General features: G+C 66.7%; 1 protein-coding gene across 3 annotated transcripts; it reads right to left on the minus strand.

Annotated features, from left to right (window-relative positions):
- Nucleotides 1–20: 20 nt before the first annotated feature.
- CDH24 (cadherin 24) lies at nucleotides 21–12469 on the minus strand. Of its 3 annotated transcripts, none has more exons than XM_065565301.1 (12): nucleotides 12319–12469; nucleotides 10656–10934; nucleotides 9758–10052; nucleotides 9315–9434; nucleotides 7401–7568; nucleotides 6614–6795; nucleotides 4418–4671; nucleotides 3974–4110; nucleotides 2821–2942; nucleotides 2598–2712; nucleotides 2045–2299; nucleotides 25–1381 (listed from the first exon to the last, which is right to left on the minus strand). In XM_065565301.1, exons 2-12 carry the CDS (start codon nucleotides 10857–10859, stop codon nucleotides 957–959), a joined length of 2277 nt encoding a protein of 758 aa, XP_065421373.1. In that variant the 5' UTR covers nucleotides 10860–10934; nucleotides 12319–12469; the 3' UTR covers nucleotides 25–956. The 3 variants fall into 3 exon arrangements, with proteins under 3 accessions (XP_065421374.1, XP_065421373.1, XP_065421375.1); XM_065565303.1 differs by lacking the exon at nucleotides 25–1381 and adding an exon at nucleotides 1524–1660; XM_065565302.1 differs by lacking the exon at nucleotides 7401–7568 and having other exon boundaries at nucleotides 21–1381.
- Between the last annotated feature and the right edge of the window lie 2849 nt (nucleotides 12470–15318).

The raw sequence follows: 15318 nt of genomic DNA on the forward strand, positions 1-15318 counted from the left end.
CTCCCCTCGAACACAATAGTATGTTCCCCCACCCCCACACAATGGCACCTCCCCACCCACCCCCAATATCCCGTGACATTAAAAGTCCCAATGCAGAATCCACAGGGGGGGGAGGGGGCAGGGGGATCTAGTGGATCTGGGGGAGCAGCAGGGTCTGGTGGATCCTAGATGTGTGGGGGTCCAAGCCCCCACAATCCCCTGGGATTTCCTGGGGCTCCCCTGGCTGGGGGGTGGCAGGATGCCACGTTGGGGGTGGGGCTCAGCCTGAGGGGGGGCTGGATACAGCATTAATCAGGGGCGGGGGGTCACAGTCGGTCACAGTGGGTGAGCAGCCATGGGGGGGCAGGGAAAGGAGGGAACGGGTGGGAGGGGGGCTGATCACCCAATGAGGGGAACACACCCAGTGAGTGGGGGGAGCACAGGCGGGCGGGGGGAGGAGAGACGGATGGACACAGGACAAAGGCCGAGCGGAGGGTAGGTGGGGGGGGCGAAGCACTGAGGGGGAGGCAGGGCTGCAGGGGCCATGGGACTGAGAAGGGGTGTGGCTAGAAGTGGGAGTGGCCTGCTTGGGGGCGTGGTTAGGAGAGTGCGTGGGCCTGCAGGTGCGGCCATGGCGTGGTCTGGTGCTGGGCATGGTCTCACTGGCATGACCTAGAGGGAGGGTTGTGGCCTCAAAGGTGTGGTTGGGAAGTGGGTGTGGACCCACGGCATGGGTGGGAGGTGGGCGTGGCCTTGTGGACGTGGCTGCAGGTGGGTGTGGCCTAACTGGCATGACCTGGGGTGGGAGGCCTCTCAGGTGCGGCTGGGAAGTGGGCGTGGTCAGGTGGGACGCCCATGGCATGGCTGGAAGGTGGGCGTGACCTTTCTGGCATGACCGAGAGGGAGGGGGCGTGGCCTCTCAGGAATGGCTGTGAAGTGGGCATGGTCCCATGGCATGGCTGGAGGTGGGCGTGGCCTCAGGCGGGTCCCTCTTGGCCCCCGTAGAGCTCGGCCAAGGTGCGAAAGAGGGGCCCCCACTCACCAGGGTCGCCCCCCTCCCCCTCGCTGTCCCCCCAGGAGGAGCCCAGGGGGCTGAGGCTGCCACAGGGTGTCCCCCCGCCCTCGTAGCCATAGACCTGCAGCGAGTCGTAGGGGGGGGCCCGGGGGTCGGCGTCGGCCCGGCCCAGGCGGGCGGCGAGGCAGGTGGCTAGGCGGGGGGGGCCAGAGGGGAGTCCGGGGGGGGGCGGACGCTGCAGAGCAGCCATGTCAAAGGCCTGGGTGTCGGCCTCGCCCCCCCCCTCGTCATCGTAGCTGATGATGTTCTCACGCACCTCGCCCTCCTCCGCCGGCGTCATCCGCGCCCCCCCCTTGGGGCGCCCCCGGGCCAGGAGCCCTGCCAGCGCTGGGGGGAGAGGGGGGGTCAGTGCCAGGCCCCCAGAGCCCCTCCCATCCCCCACCTGACCCCAGAGCCCTCCCCCTGGCTTCCCTTCCCCGTCCCACCCCTGCCTTGGGGCATCCCTGGGCTAGGAGCCCTGCCAGCGCTGGGGGGAGGGGGGGGGTCAGTGCTGGGCCCCCAGAGCCCCTCCCATCCCCCACCTGACCCCCAGAGCCCTCCCCCTGGCTTCCCTCCCCCGTCCCACCCCCGCCTTGGGGCGCTCCCGGGCCAGGAGCCCTGCCAGCGCTGGGGGGAGGGGGGGGTCAGTGCCAGGCCCCAGAGCCCCTCCAATCGCCCACCTGACCCCCAGAGCCCTCCCCCGGCTTCCCTCCCCCATCCCACCCCCCGCTTGGGGCGCCCCCGGGCCAGGAGCCCCGCCAGCGCTGGGGGGAGGGGGGGGTCAGTGCCAGGCCCCAGAGCCCCTCCCATCCCCCACCTGACCCCCAGAGCCCTCCCCCTGGCTTCCCTACCCCGTCCCACCTCCGCTTTGGGGCACCCCCAGGCCAGGAGCCCTGCCAGCGCTGGGGAGAGAGGGGGGGTCAGTGCCAAGCCCCCAGAGCCCCTCCTGCCCCTCCCCTCCCCTCCCCTTTCCTGCACCCCCTGTGCCCCCCAGGCCGCACCCCCCCTCACCGAGCAGGCTGGCGCCGCAGCCCAGGATGGCCAGCAGGGCGGCGGTGCTGAGCCCTGGGGCGGCGCCGGTGGCAAGGGGGGGCTGGCAGGAGCGCAGGGCGCCGTCGGGCCGGCACTGGCAGACGCTTAGTGTCAGGGTGGGGGTGCCGGTCAGGGGGGGGCGTCCGCCATCCACCAGCTCCAGGGGCACCAATAGGGGGGGTCCACCCGGGGGGGACAGCCGCGGGGTCCGGAGCAGGAGAGCGGCCGAGCCATCTGCGGGGGAGAGACACAGAGAGTAAGGGAGGAAGTTGGGGGAGGGGTGGTGAGCACAGGGGAGGGGGACACCGTGGGGGACCGGGGAAGGGGTGGTGAGCACAGGGGAGGGGGACACCGTGGGGGGACCGGGGAAGGGGTGGTGAGCACAGGGGAGGGGGACAGCATGGGGGGCCAGGGAAGGGGTGTGGGGCAGCTGGCAGAGGTGAGGAGCGCAGGAATGAGGTGGGGCTGGTGGAGGGGTGGGGAAGGGAGGGAGCACAGGGGGAGGGGGACAGCATGGGGGGACCACTCTCACCCTCGTTGTCCCGCACAGTGAGGTCAGAGGGTCCCAGCCCCGGCGGGGAGCGAATCGTCACCCGGCTCCCGGCCCCCGCCTCGTCCCGGTCCAGGGCCCAGATGGTCTGGATCAGCTGTGGGGGGAGGAGAGCGTGAACCCAGGTGTGCTGGCTCCCAGCCCCCACCCCCACTGCACCCCTCTCAGCCCGGGCAGGGAGGGCCCCAGGCGTCCGGGTGCTCACCTGGCCGGGCGCGGTGCCGTGGCAGATGAAGGGCTCGGTCCCTGGCGCCAGCTCAGGCACGTTGTCGTTCACGTCCAGGGCATGGACAACCACTGGGACGGGCGCAGCCTGCGCCGGGCTGTCTGGAGCAAGAGACGGGGAGGGGCACGCGGCCAGCGCGGCCACACGCGGAAACACGCCAGCCATGCACAACCACACACCAGCCACACACGGAAACATGCCAGCCATGCACAACCACACGCCAGCCACACACACAAACACGCCAGCCACACACAAGCACATGCCAGCAACACGTCAGCCACATGCAGAAACACCAGCCATGCACAACCACATGCAGAAACACACCAGCCACACGTGGAAACATGCCCGCCATGCACAACCACACACCAGCCACACACGGAAACATGCCAGCCATGCACAACCACACGCCAGCCACACACAGAAACACGCCAGCCACACACAAGCATATGCCAGCAACACGTCAGCCACATGCAGAAACACACCACCCACACGTGGAAACATGCCAGCCATTCCAGAAACATGTCAGCCATGTGCAGAAACACGCCGAGTAGCACGCAATGACACACAGCAACACCAGCACACATGCAGCCAACACAGAACATGCAGCCCATGTGCAAAGCACGTGTCAGTCCACACATGGCCAATAGGTAATGATGCACAAGCGGTGCACCAGCCCCACAGCACCAGCAATATGCCGCCAACACGCAAAGCCCACGTGCATCCGGGGCCAGCCGCCACCCAGCCAATAGGCAGCCATAACAGCCAACACACGCAAACCATACCCACACACAACCAACACGCAGCCCAGACCCATACACAGCCACACATGATGCACATGCAGCCCCCACACCGCCACAGGCAAAACACCAGGGGAGAGCAGGCGCCCACAGATGACAGCGAGCCCACACGCCACCGACACGCAAAGAACATGCCAATGACAAGCAAACACCACATCACCAACATGCAGACACAGGGAGGGGGAGAAAAGGCCGGTGAATACATACTAAGGCAAACCAGAGCTGTCAGGGCCCCCTGCACGGGCAGCTGTCCCGCACTGGGCCCCCCCAGACCTCCCCTGCCCCTCCCCCAGTCAGCTCCCCTGGGCAGCCACCCCCAGCTGGGCCCCCCTTACCTAGTTCGGTGGCCACCACGGTCAGGTTGTGCCAGGCCAGCGTCTCCCTGTCGAGGGGCAGGGCCGTGCGGAGGGTCCCGTCCTGGGGGCTGATGCTGAAATACCGCCCGGGGTCCGAGTGGGGCAGGATGGAGTATCTGGGGGAGCAGCGAGAGATGAGGGGGTGAGGGGGTCTCATGTGTCCCCTGCTGGGAGCTCCCCCCATGGCCAGCGCCCCCATCGCTCCCCAGGACCCGCTGCTGGGAGCTCCCCCCACGGCCAGCGCCCCTGTCGCTCCCCAGCACCCCCCGCTGGGAGCTCCCCCCACGGCCAGCGCCCCCATCGCTCCCCAGCACCCCCTGCCGGGAGCTCCCCCCACGGCCGGCGCCCCCGTCGCTCCCCAGCACCCCCTGCTGGGTGCTCCCCCCATGCCCCACTGTGCCCCCTGCTGGGCATGGCCGGTACCGGATGGTGCTGCTGGGTGTGTCCAGGTCGGAGGCTGTGATCTTCCCCACCACGGTGCCGGGGGGGCTGTTCTCGGGGACACCCAGCTGGTAGCTGGGCCGGGCGAAGGCCGGGGGCTCGGCCGCATCCTCCACGGTCACGTGCACGGTGGCCACGTCCTTGAAGGGCCCCTGACGGATGTACAGCGGGTCGACCCGCGTGTTGGCTGCCTCCACCCGCAGGGCGTACGCCTGGCGCCGCTCGAAGTCCAGCGGCTGGGGGGAAACGGAGGGTTAGCAGCCAGTCTCGGGGGGTGATCGGGGGGTGACAGCCAGTCTCGGGGGGGTGATCGGGGGGTTAGCAGCCAGTCTCGGGGGGTGATCGGGGGGTGAGCAGCCAGTCTCGGGGGGTGATCGGGGGGTGAGCAGCCAGTCTCGGGGAGGGATGACAGGGGGGTAAGCAGCCAGTCTCAGGGGGGTGATCGGGGGGTGAGCAGCCAGTCTCGGGGGGTGATCGGGGGGTTAGCAGCCAGTCTCGGGGGGTGATCGGGGGTGAGCAGCCAGTCTCGGGGGGTGATCGGGGGTGAGCAGCCAGTCTCGGGGGGGTGATCGGGGGGTGAGCAGCCGGTCTCGGGGAGGGATGACGGGCGGGTTAGCTGCCGGTCTCTGGCGGGGGGGGATGGGGGGGTTAGCCCGGGGCGGCTCCAGGCACCAGCGCACCAAGCGCATGCCTAGGGTGGCCAGCCGCGGGGGGTGGCCCGCTGGTCGCTGTGGGGGCGGAAGTCAGGGAGCCTCCGGCGGCGCACATGCAGGAGGTCTGCTGGTCCCACAGCTGCAGCGGCAATTCGGCGGCGGGTACGCCGAAGCCGCGGCACCAGCAGACCTCCCGCAGGCGCGCAGCCGAAAGCCGCCTGACTGCCGTGCTTGGGGCGGCAAAATACATAGAGCCGCCCCTGGGGTTAGCAGCCGGTCTCAGGGGGGATGGGACGGGGGGGGGGGGTAGCAGCCGGTCTCGGGGGGGGGTGACGGGGGGGTTAGCAGTCAGTCTCAGGGGGGATGACGGGGGGGTTAGCAGTCAGTCTCAGGGGGGGTGACGGGGGGGTTAGCAGCCGGTCTCAGGGGGGATGGGACGGGGGGGGTTAGCAGCCGGTCTCAGGGGGGGTGATGGGGGGGTTAGCAGCCGGTCTCAGGGGGGGTGACGGGGGGGTTAGCAGTCAGTCTCAGGGGGGGTGACGGGGGGGTTAGCAGCCGGTCTCAGGGGGGATGGGACGGGGGGGGTTAGCAGCCGGTCTCAGGGGGGGTGATGGGGGGGTTAGCAGCCGGTCTCAGGGGGGGTGACGGGGGGGTTAGCAGCCAGTCTCAGGGGGGGTGATGGGGGGGTTAGCAGCCGGTCTCAGGGGGGGTGACGGGGGGGTTAGCAGCCAGTCTCAGGGGGGATGGGACGGGGGGGTTAGCAGCCAGTCTCAGGGGGGATGGGACGGGGGGGTTAGCAGCCGGTCTCAGGGGGGATGGGACGGGGGGGGGTTAGCAGCCGGTCTCGGGGGGGATGGGACGGGGGGGGTTAGCAGCCGGTCTCGGGGGGGTGATGGGGGGGTTAGCAGCTAGTCTCAGGAGGGGTGATGGGGGGGTTAGCAGCCGGTCTCGGGGGGGATGGGACGGGGGGGGATTAGCAGCCAGTCTCGGGGGGGTGACGGGGGGGTTAGCAGCCCGTCTTGGGGGGGGTCACGGGGGGGTTAGCAGCCAGTCTCAGGGGGGTGACGGGGGGGTTAGCAGCCGGTCTCAGGGGGGACAGGACGGGGGGGTTAGCAGTCAGCCCCAAGGGGAGGACTCCAGCCTGGGAAAGGGGCCATTGGGCAGCTGAATGGCAAAGGGACCCAGGCATCCGGGAATGGGGGTAGGGAAACGGGGCACCAAGACAGGTAGACAGGGAGGGCACGGTGGGACCCCGGCGTCTGAGCAGGATGGGGTTGGGTAGCTCGACAGGACCTTGGGGACGGGGGGTAGCTGGATGGGACCCCTGGGTCTGGATGAGATGGGGGAGCTGGGGCAGGACCCTGGCTTCTGGGCAGTGGGGTGGGGACCCCAGGGTCTGGGGGAGGGGAGGGGACTTGTGGGGATCCTGGCGTCTGAGCAGGTGGGTGTGGCTCCTGGGAGGCTCGTGGGGACCCAGGCGTCCAGGTGGGTGACTCGCTGGGACTCAGGCGTCCGGGCAGCGCACCTGACTGATGGTGAGGATGCCGTCCCGGCCCAGCGGGTCAGTGCTGATGGCGAAGGGCCCATCCCCGTCCAGCAGCCGGTAGCTCAGCCGCGCGTTGTCCCCCTCGTCCGGGTCGTGGGCCCGGAGCCGCCCCACGGGAGAGCCAGGTGGCAGCGTCTCCAGCACCGAGAATTGGTAAGAATCTGCCAGGGGGCCGGGGGTCAGCCAGAGAGAGACGCCCCTGAGCCAGCCCCTGCCCCAGCACCTTCTGCCTTGCGACCCACAGCCTCCCCATTGCGAGCCCCCCCCCACAGCCAGTGCCCCGTGCACCCCATAGCACACCCTACTGGGAGCCCACACGCAGCCAGTGCCCCCCCAGTAAACAGAAGGGAGGTGAAAGGTGGAGAGGGAAGCTGCGAGGGAGAGGGGAGGGAAGGGGAAGTGATGGGCGGTTGTGGGTGTGATGGGGAGGAGTTAAAGGCGAAGGGAGGGGCACAGGCACAGGGATTGTGGTTTTGGGGGTGGGGCAGGTTGGGGAAATGGGGTTGGGGTAGAGAGGGTTGGGGGCACAGTCGCTTGGGGATACAGGGTGGGCAGGGTGGGTGGTAAGATCTGGGGGTGATACGTGAGGCTGGGTCCAGGGGCTGAGGAAGAAAAGGGGGCACAGGTCTGGGTTGGGGGGCAGGGGGTTGAGTACATGAGCAGGGCAGGAGGGGGAGTCTAGGGGTGTGGAGGAGGGACAGGGGTGTTGGTACAGGGGCCGCAGATGGGCTACAGTGGACCGGGGGGGAGACAGGGGGTCTCTTACTCTGGGGGAATTTGGGCGGATTGTCATTGACGTCGCTCAGGGTGACAGTGACAGTGACACTCCCCGACAGCCCCCCGGCGTGGCCCCCCATGTCCTTAGCCTGGATCACCACCAGCAGCTCAGCCTGCGCCTCCCGGTCCATGTTGGGGATCGCAGTGCGCACCACGCCTGCCATGGGAGAGAGGGAGCAGTTAGAGACCAAGGGGGCAATGGATGGATGGACGAACGGATGGACGAATGAATGGATGGATGGATGGGTGGGTGGATGGGTGGGGTGTTGGACGGATGGACAGATAGATGGACGGGCGGACGAGTGGATGGATGGACGGCTGTCTGGCTGTCTGGGGCATTGGACGGATGGGTGGAGGGATGGACGGACGGACGGTGGATGGATGGATGGACGAACGGATGGACGAATGAATGGACGGATGGATGGATGGATGGATGGATGGGGTGTTGGATGGACGGACAGATAGATGGACGGGCGGACGAGTGGATGGATGGACAGCTGGCTGGCTGGCTGGGTGGGGCATTGGACGGACGGGTGGAGGGATGGATGGACGGGTGGATGGATGGATGGACGGCTGTCTGGCTGGGGCGTTGGACGGATGGACGGACGGATAGGTGGATGAGGCGATGGACGGACGGGTGGATGGATGGATGGATGGACGAGTGGATGGATGGACGGCTGCCTGGCTGGATGGGTGGGGTGTTGGACGGATGGACGGGCGGATGTGTGGATGGATGGACGGCTGGGTGGGTGGATGGATGGGTGGGGTGTGGACGGACGGACAGATAGATGGACAGGCGGAGGAGTGGATGGATGGACGGCTGGCTGGCTGGCTGGCTGGGTGGGGCGTTGGACAGACGGATGGACGGGTGGATGAGGCGATGGACGGACGGGTGGGTGGATGGATGGATGGACGGACAGACAAACGGATGGATGGACGGATGAACGGATGGATGCATGGCTGGACGGCTGGATGGATGGATGGGGCGTTGGACGGATGGACGGATAGATGGACGGGTGGACAAGTGGCTGGCTGGCTGGCTGGGTGGGGCGTTGCACGGACGGACAGACGGGTGGATGGACGGACGGTGGATGGATGGACAGCTGGGTGGATGGATGGGTGGGGCGTTGGACGGATGGACGGACGGACGGGTGGATGAGGCGATGGACGGACGGGTGGATGGACGGATGGATGGATGGCTGGGTGGACGGACAGATGGACGGACGGACAGATGGATGGGTGGGTGGATGGATGGATGGGTGGGGTGTTGGACGGACAGACAGATAGATGGACGGGCGGACGAGTGGATGGATGGACGGCTGGCTGGGGCGTTGGACGGACGGGTGGAGGGATGGACGGATGGACGGCTGGCTGTCTGGGTGGGGCGTTGGACGGACGGACGGGTGGATGAGGCGATGGACGGACGGGTGGATGGATGGGTGGGGCGTTGGACGGATGGGTGGAGGGACGGACGGACGGATGGACGGGTAGATGGATGGACGGCTGGCTCGTTGGCTGGGTGGGGCGTTGGACGGATGGACGGATAGATGGACGGGCGGATGAGTGGATGGATGGGTGGGGTGTTGGATGGACGGACGGACGGGTGGATGAGGCGATAGAGGCCGCTGCTGAGGGAGGACACTCACAGACACACACAGGGAAGCCACAGAAGCCATGATCAGGGGCAGGTGGGTTCGAGAGGGGCAGAGGAGACCCAACTCCAGGCATGGCACAGACACACAGGGGATGGGAGATGAACACAGGGGGGCCCCACATCACCCCCCACATCAAACACCCCCCACTTCCTCCCCCCCCCAACACCAACCCCATATGGCCCATCTGCATCCCAACCCCCCAGCAGGCTTCACCCCCCCACACCTGCCCTGGCAGCGTCTGCCCGTACCGCTCTGGGGGTCGACGGAGAAGAAGGGCAGCCCCTCCAGCACCATGTACACCAGCTTGGCACTGTTCCCGTAGCTCGGGTCGTCAGCGTCATGGGCCGTCACCTGGATCACGGATGTGCCTGGGGGGAGAGCACAGTGAGGTGGGTGGGCTGCGGGTCGGGAGTGAGGGGCACCGGCAAAGCTGGTGCGGGGCAGGGCAGGGCTAGCAGGGGCTGCAGGTCAGGAGTGTGGGGCACCAGCAGAGCTGCGGGGGCAGGGCAGGGCTAGCAGGGGGCTGCGGGTCAGGAGTGTGGGGCACCGGCAGAGCTGCGGGGTCAGGGCTGGACTAGCAGGGGGCTGCGGGTCAGGAGTGAGGGGCACTGTCCGGGCGGGGGGGGGCTAGCAGGGGCTGCGGCTCGGGAGTGAGGGGCACCAGTAGGCTGGCCCAGGCGGGCGCACTCACCCACGTTGCTCATCTCGGGCACAGTGGCATGGTAGGGGCCGTGCGGGAAGACGGGTGGGTTGTCGTTGATGTCCTGCACTTTGATGATGAACTCGGAGGGCGGTTCCAGGGGCCGGTTCGAGGCCCGGTCCACGGCCTGAGCCAGCAGCGTGTATTGGGCCTTCTCCTCCCGGTCCAGCGTCTTGGTCACGTGCACGTTCCCCGTCCGTTCGTCGATCACAAACACCGTCCCAGCCCCCTCGCCTGTCAGCACGTACTTGACCCGCCCCTCACCCCGGTCCACGTCCGAGTGCAGCTGGGGGGAGAGGGGCGTGTAGGACCCAGGTGTCCAGGCTTGCGGCCCTCTGAAGGACCCGCTCCCTTCCCAGATCCAGGCACAGGAGCGGTGTCAGGGTTTTTGCCACCCTAGGCAGCATCTCCTCCTCAGAGCATTCGGTGGAGGGGGGTCCTTCCACTCCGCGTCTTCGGGGCGCTTTGGCAGCAGGTCCCGGAGTGAGTGAAGGGCCTGCCGCCGAATTTCCACCGAAGACCTGGAGCAGGAGGACCCCCCGCCACTGATTTTTTCCGCTCAGGGCAGCAAAATGCCGCCCCCCAAATCCTGCCGCCCTCGGCGATTGCCTAGGGTCGCCTAGTGTAAGCACCGGCCCTGTCCAGGCAGAGACCCCAGGAGTCCTGGCTCCCAGCCACCCATGCTCTAACCACTAGACCCCACTCCCCTCCCAGGGCCGGGGATAAAACCCAGGAGTCCTGGCTCCCAGCTCCACACCCGCTCTAATCACAAGACCCTGGCTCGCATCCCTTCCAGAATACCCAGGTGTCCAGGCCCTCCCCCGACCCATGGGACCCAGGTATCTGGGCCCTTCCTCCACCCACAGGACCCAGGTGTCCGGGTGCTCACCCTGCCGATGAGGACAGGCTCAGGGCCGGCATACTCCTCGATGACGAAGAATTGGTTCCAGACCCAACTGCGTCGGGATCTCAGCAGGGGGCGTTCCCAGCCCTGGGGTGGGGCCCCCCGGGAGCCCGGCCAGGGGGGACCCAGGCGTCCGGCGCAGCCGCAACCCCCCAGCCAGGCCAGCAGGAGCCCCAGGACACTGGGCATGTTGCCTGCTGACGCCGCCTCCTGGGTGGGGCGCTGCCCATGGGCCCCCGTCCAGCTACCCCATTGGGGGGGCACCTGGGGGGAGACAGGGATCAGCTATGGAGAGTGACACCCTGGAGCCCCTCCCCCTCCCAGACCGCCGGGTTGTCAGGACATTCACCCTGAGCAGGCGGCGGGGTGGGGGAGAAAAAGGGAGCGGAGACTTGGGAGAACCACAGAGAAACCAGCGTCCGGTGCGATGAGCTTCCAGGTCTCAGCAGAGAATCGAACAGAGCAGGGGGAGTGAGGGGCACCGGCAGAGCTGGGGGGGCAGGGGGCTGCGGGTCGGGAGTGGGGGGCACCGGCAGGGCTGGGGGGGAGAGCCGGGGGGGCAGCGGGCTGCGGGTCGGGAGTGGGGGACACCAGCAGGGCTGGGGGGGAGAGCCGGGGGGGCAGGGGGCTGCGGGTCAGGAGTGGGGGACACCGGCAGGGCTGGGAGGGAGAGCCGGGGGGGCAGGGGGCTGCGGGTCGGGAGTGGGGGGCACCGGCAGGGCTGGGGGGGAGAGACGGGGGGCCAGGGGGCTGTGTGTCGGGAGTGGGGGGCACCGGCAGGGCTGGGGGGAGCAGGGGGCTGTGTGTCGGGAATGGGGGGCACCGGCAGGGCTGGGGGGGGAGAGCCGGGGGGCCAGGGGGCTGTGGGTCGGGAGTGGGGGGCACCGGCAGGGCTGGGGGGGAGAGAGCCGGGGGGGCAGGGGGCTGTGTGTCGGGAGTGGGGGGCACCGGCAGGGCTGGGGGGGAGAGCCGGGGGGGCAGGGGGCTGCGGGTCGGGAGTGGGGGGCACCGGCAGGGCTGGGGGGGTCAGGGGGCTGTGTGTCGGGAGTGGGGGGCACCGCGGTTCTGGCGGCGGATTTACAACCGGGCTGCGTGACCGAAATGGCTAACGGGGGTCGGAGCCGCTGAAGGAGCTGGAGACAGACGGAGAAGATCCCCCCCCCTCCCCTTCCCCCCCCCCCCCGGTGCCCCCCCCCCCCGCCCCCTCCCCCGATTGTCACAGTCAATATTTAATCTCTCCGGACGCGCCTGGCGGACAAAAAAAGGAGGGGATGAGATGCTCCCCCCGGCTCCCCCCCCCCGATCCCAGACACCCCCTGGGCGCGGGGGGGGGGGAGGAGGAAAAGACAAGGGAGGAGAAACACAAACAGCTCCCAGCCCGCCCCCCCCAACAGACCGATTTCCCCCCCAAACCCTGAACCCCCCAGTCCGGATCTCCCCCACTGAGCCCCCCCAGCACTCCTAGACCCCCCCCCCCGCCCCTGAGCTCCCCACTTTCCCCCAGCCCAGATCCCCCCACTGAGCCCCCGAGCTCCCCCGGCGCTGAAGAGACACCAGGGGAATGTGGAAGTGGGAGGAGATTCGGGGGGGATTCGGGGCCCCCCTCCCCACCCCCCAACGCCCGCAGACGCCCCCCCGAGGGACTTACCTGGGCCTGAGGGAGCCTGGGTCGGTGGGGGCGGGGGGCGAGAGCAGGAGCCGGGGGGGGACGGGAGAGGAGCCGGAACCGCTGTCTGGACACGGAGCGAGGGATGCGGAGACGGAGCCGAGTCCTGCCCGCCCCCCCCCCCCCACGCCTCCTTCGCTCCGTCCCTGCCCCCCCCCCGCGCCTCCAGCTGGGGGGAGAGATAAGAGCCCCCCCAAACCCTCCTCCGCGTCTCCCTCCCCCCACAGACCCCCCCCCGCCCCCCACTCCCGACCCGCAGCCCCTGCTAGCCCAGCCCCACCCCAAAAAATGTGATTGTTTTTGAATGAACTGTTGACTCTAACGGGGGAGATTTATGGGGAGCAGGGACGGGGGGACCCAGCGGGGCCCATTAAACTCTCTCGACAGCCCCCCCCCCCCGCTCCTATTATCCCCAGCTGGGAGCTTCCTCCCCGTGGGTCACAACAGCGAAAGTTTATGGATGTGAATTAGAGACAATCGCCGAGGGGCCTCCAGCCCTGGAATATAAATAACCCAGAGCTGGGGGGGGGGGGGGGGGGCTGCAGGTCAGGCGTGAGGGGCACTGGCAGGGTGGGGGGCAGGACTGGGCTGGCAGGGGCTGCGGGTCGGGAGTGAGGGGCACCGGCAGGGCTGGGGGGGGGGGCAGAAGGTCAGGAGTGAGGGGCACTGGCCAGGCGGGGGGGTGGGGGGCAGGGCTGGGCTAGCAGGGACTGCGGGTCGGGAGTGAGGGGCACTGGCAGGGCTGCAGGGTGGGGGGCAGGGCTGGGCTAGCAGGGGCTGCGGGTCAGGAGTGAGGGGCACCGGCAGGGCTGGGGGGGCACAGCAGGGACTGCGGGTCGGGAGTGAGGGGCACTGGCAGGGCTGCAGGGTGGGGGGCAGGGCTGGGCTAGCAGGGGCTGCGGGTCAGGAGTGAGGGGCACCGGCAGGGCTGGGGGGGCACAGCAGGGCTGCGGGTCGGGAGTGAGGGGCACCATTGACTAGTGTTTCATTAATGGCCCTAGAGCCCCCAGGCGCCCGGCTAGTGGTGGGGGGGTTGGTACTTTTTGCCCAAGCAAATGTGGGAGGAATGGGGGGATGGGTGTTGTTCCCCTAGTCTCTGGGCCCCTCCTGCACTGGGACAGTTGAGGGCAGAGGGGCAGCGCGGGGTGTATGTGAATATCAGATTTGGGGGGGTGGCCAGTTAGCCTTAGAGACTGGGGTTAAAGGTCATGGGGCTAGGGGAAAAAAAAAAAGCACCAAATAGCTTCCCCCCACTTTAGGAAATCTCTGCTCCAGCCCCCCTGTACCCCCCCGTGGTGACGGGGGGTTGGTGCCTCCCCAAGGTATGGGGCAGGAAGCTCCCCACCTTGTCTCCCCCTCCCTAGGGCAGGGGGACCCCCCTCCATCCTGTAGCGATTCTTACCGAGTCCCTCACTGTGGTATCTGGCACCTCAGGCCCCAGTCCCATGGTGAGGCTGTGCCCCCATCCAACGCCCATCGCCCAGGGCCCAGTAGCAACCTCCCAACCCCACATTTTTCACACTAACATTGTTTTTGGTATTGAAAAAATAGCCCGAAACCCCCCAACTTCGCTCCATAGAACACACTTTTCTTCAGCATCAAGAGAGAAAATGTTTGATCTTTTCCTCGCCCTTGACCCAGCCAAAATCTCAGCTCTCCTCCCATCTCCCCTCATTTGTACCAGTTTTATTTATTCCTTTGTACTTTGAAAACCTGCACGGATGGTTAAAAAACAAGACCAGCTCGGTGCCTCCACTTTTTATTTTCCAAGCAAACAGAAAACTGATAAAAGCAAAGGAAAGAAAACGTGACAATGTTTTTTCATCCCAATTTCAAAGATGTTTAGCCTGGGGAAAGCTGGATAAATCGTCCCGTTCTCTCATGGCCAGAGAAATGCCCCCACCCCTGAAAAGTGTTAAATTACAGCGATGACGACACCCCCCCCTTTTAATATTTCTGATGCCACCTCCTAGGAACAAACAGGACAAAAATACTAAGAAAGGTCACAATTTTGTCCCATTCTCCAAAATCTTAATTCTTGGCACCCTCAAAAAATTAATAAAGGTTAAAAATAAAACCAGCCGCTACTTTTTCTTCCTTTTAAACTATGTTAAATGTTCCCCCCAACTTGCAAAGAAGGAATGAAAAACGGGCCCAAAGTCATTTGAAGATGTGGGCGGGGATGGGGGGGGGGGGGGGAGAGACGGGGACGTCCTCATGGAAAAGAGCAACCAGAAAAGTCCCACCTTTGGTTTGTTTTGAACCCTGGAGAGGTGGGGCCGGGTCAATGCTAATCTCACTTGGTCGATGTTCAAGCCGAGGAGAAAGTTACCGATGTGCAGATGTGTTGCTCGCATTGGGTCCATGTTAGGCGTGTGCCAGAGGCACCGTGGCTGGAGATTTTCCTCTAGTGGTACCCTAGGGGCCAGTCCTGGTGCCCCCTGGAGCCCCATACTTGCCCTGGACCCTCCAGTTCCTTCTTGTTAGCGACTGAGACAGCGAGGATGGAGGGCGGGTCATGGACTGGACGTGAGCAACATCTCGAAGAACAAGTTACGGAGGTTAGTCACCGTCTCTTCTTCTCCGACTGCTGGCTCCCATCCATCCCAAGCAGTGGCCCTGGCAGAGGGCTCGGAGTTCACGGACCCCTCTCCCAACGCTGGCATCGCCCGGGCCTGCTGAGTGAGGGTGTAGCGGGCTGCAAAGGGATGGACCGACACTCACGTTGCGGCTCTCCTGGATTGGTAGCGGCCCGAGGAAAGCAGCAGATGAAGTCCTTGCAGAGCGAGCTGTGACAATGACCAGAGGGGAACGGGCAGGTATCCAGTCCGAGATCCACTAGGAGATCCTTTGTTCTGTCCGCCACCAAAGAGCTGCATCGATGGGCAGAAGGGTTTAGTCTGGTTGGTGCAGAAGGCCAGGACCCACCAAATGTCTAAAGGTACGGAGGCAACGTTCCTCGGCTGAATCACAAGGAAGACA

This window comes from Chrysemys picta, chromosome 13, assembly GCF_011386835.1.
Source record: "Chrysemys picta bellii isolate R12L10 chromosome 13, ASM1138683v2, whole genome shotgun sequence".
In the NCBI taxonomy this organism is placed as follows: Eukaryota; Metazoa; Chordata; order Testudines; family Emydidae; genus Chrysemys; species Chrysemys picta.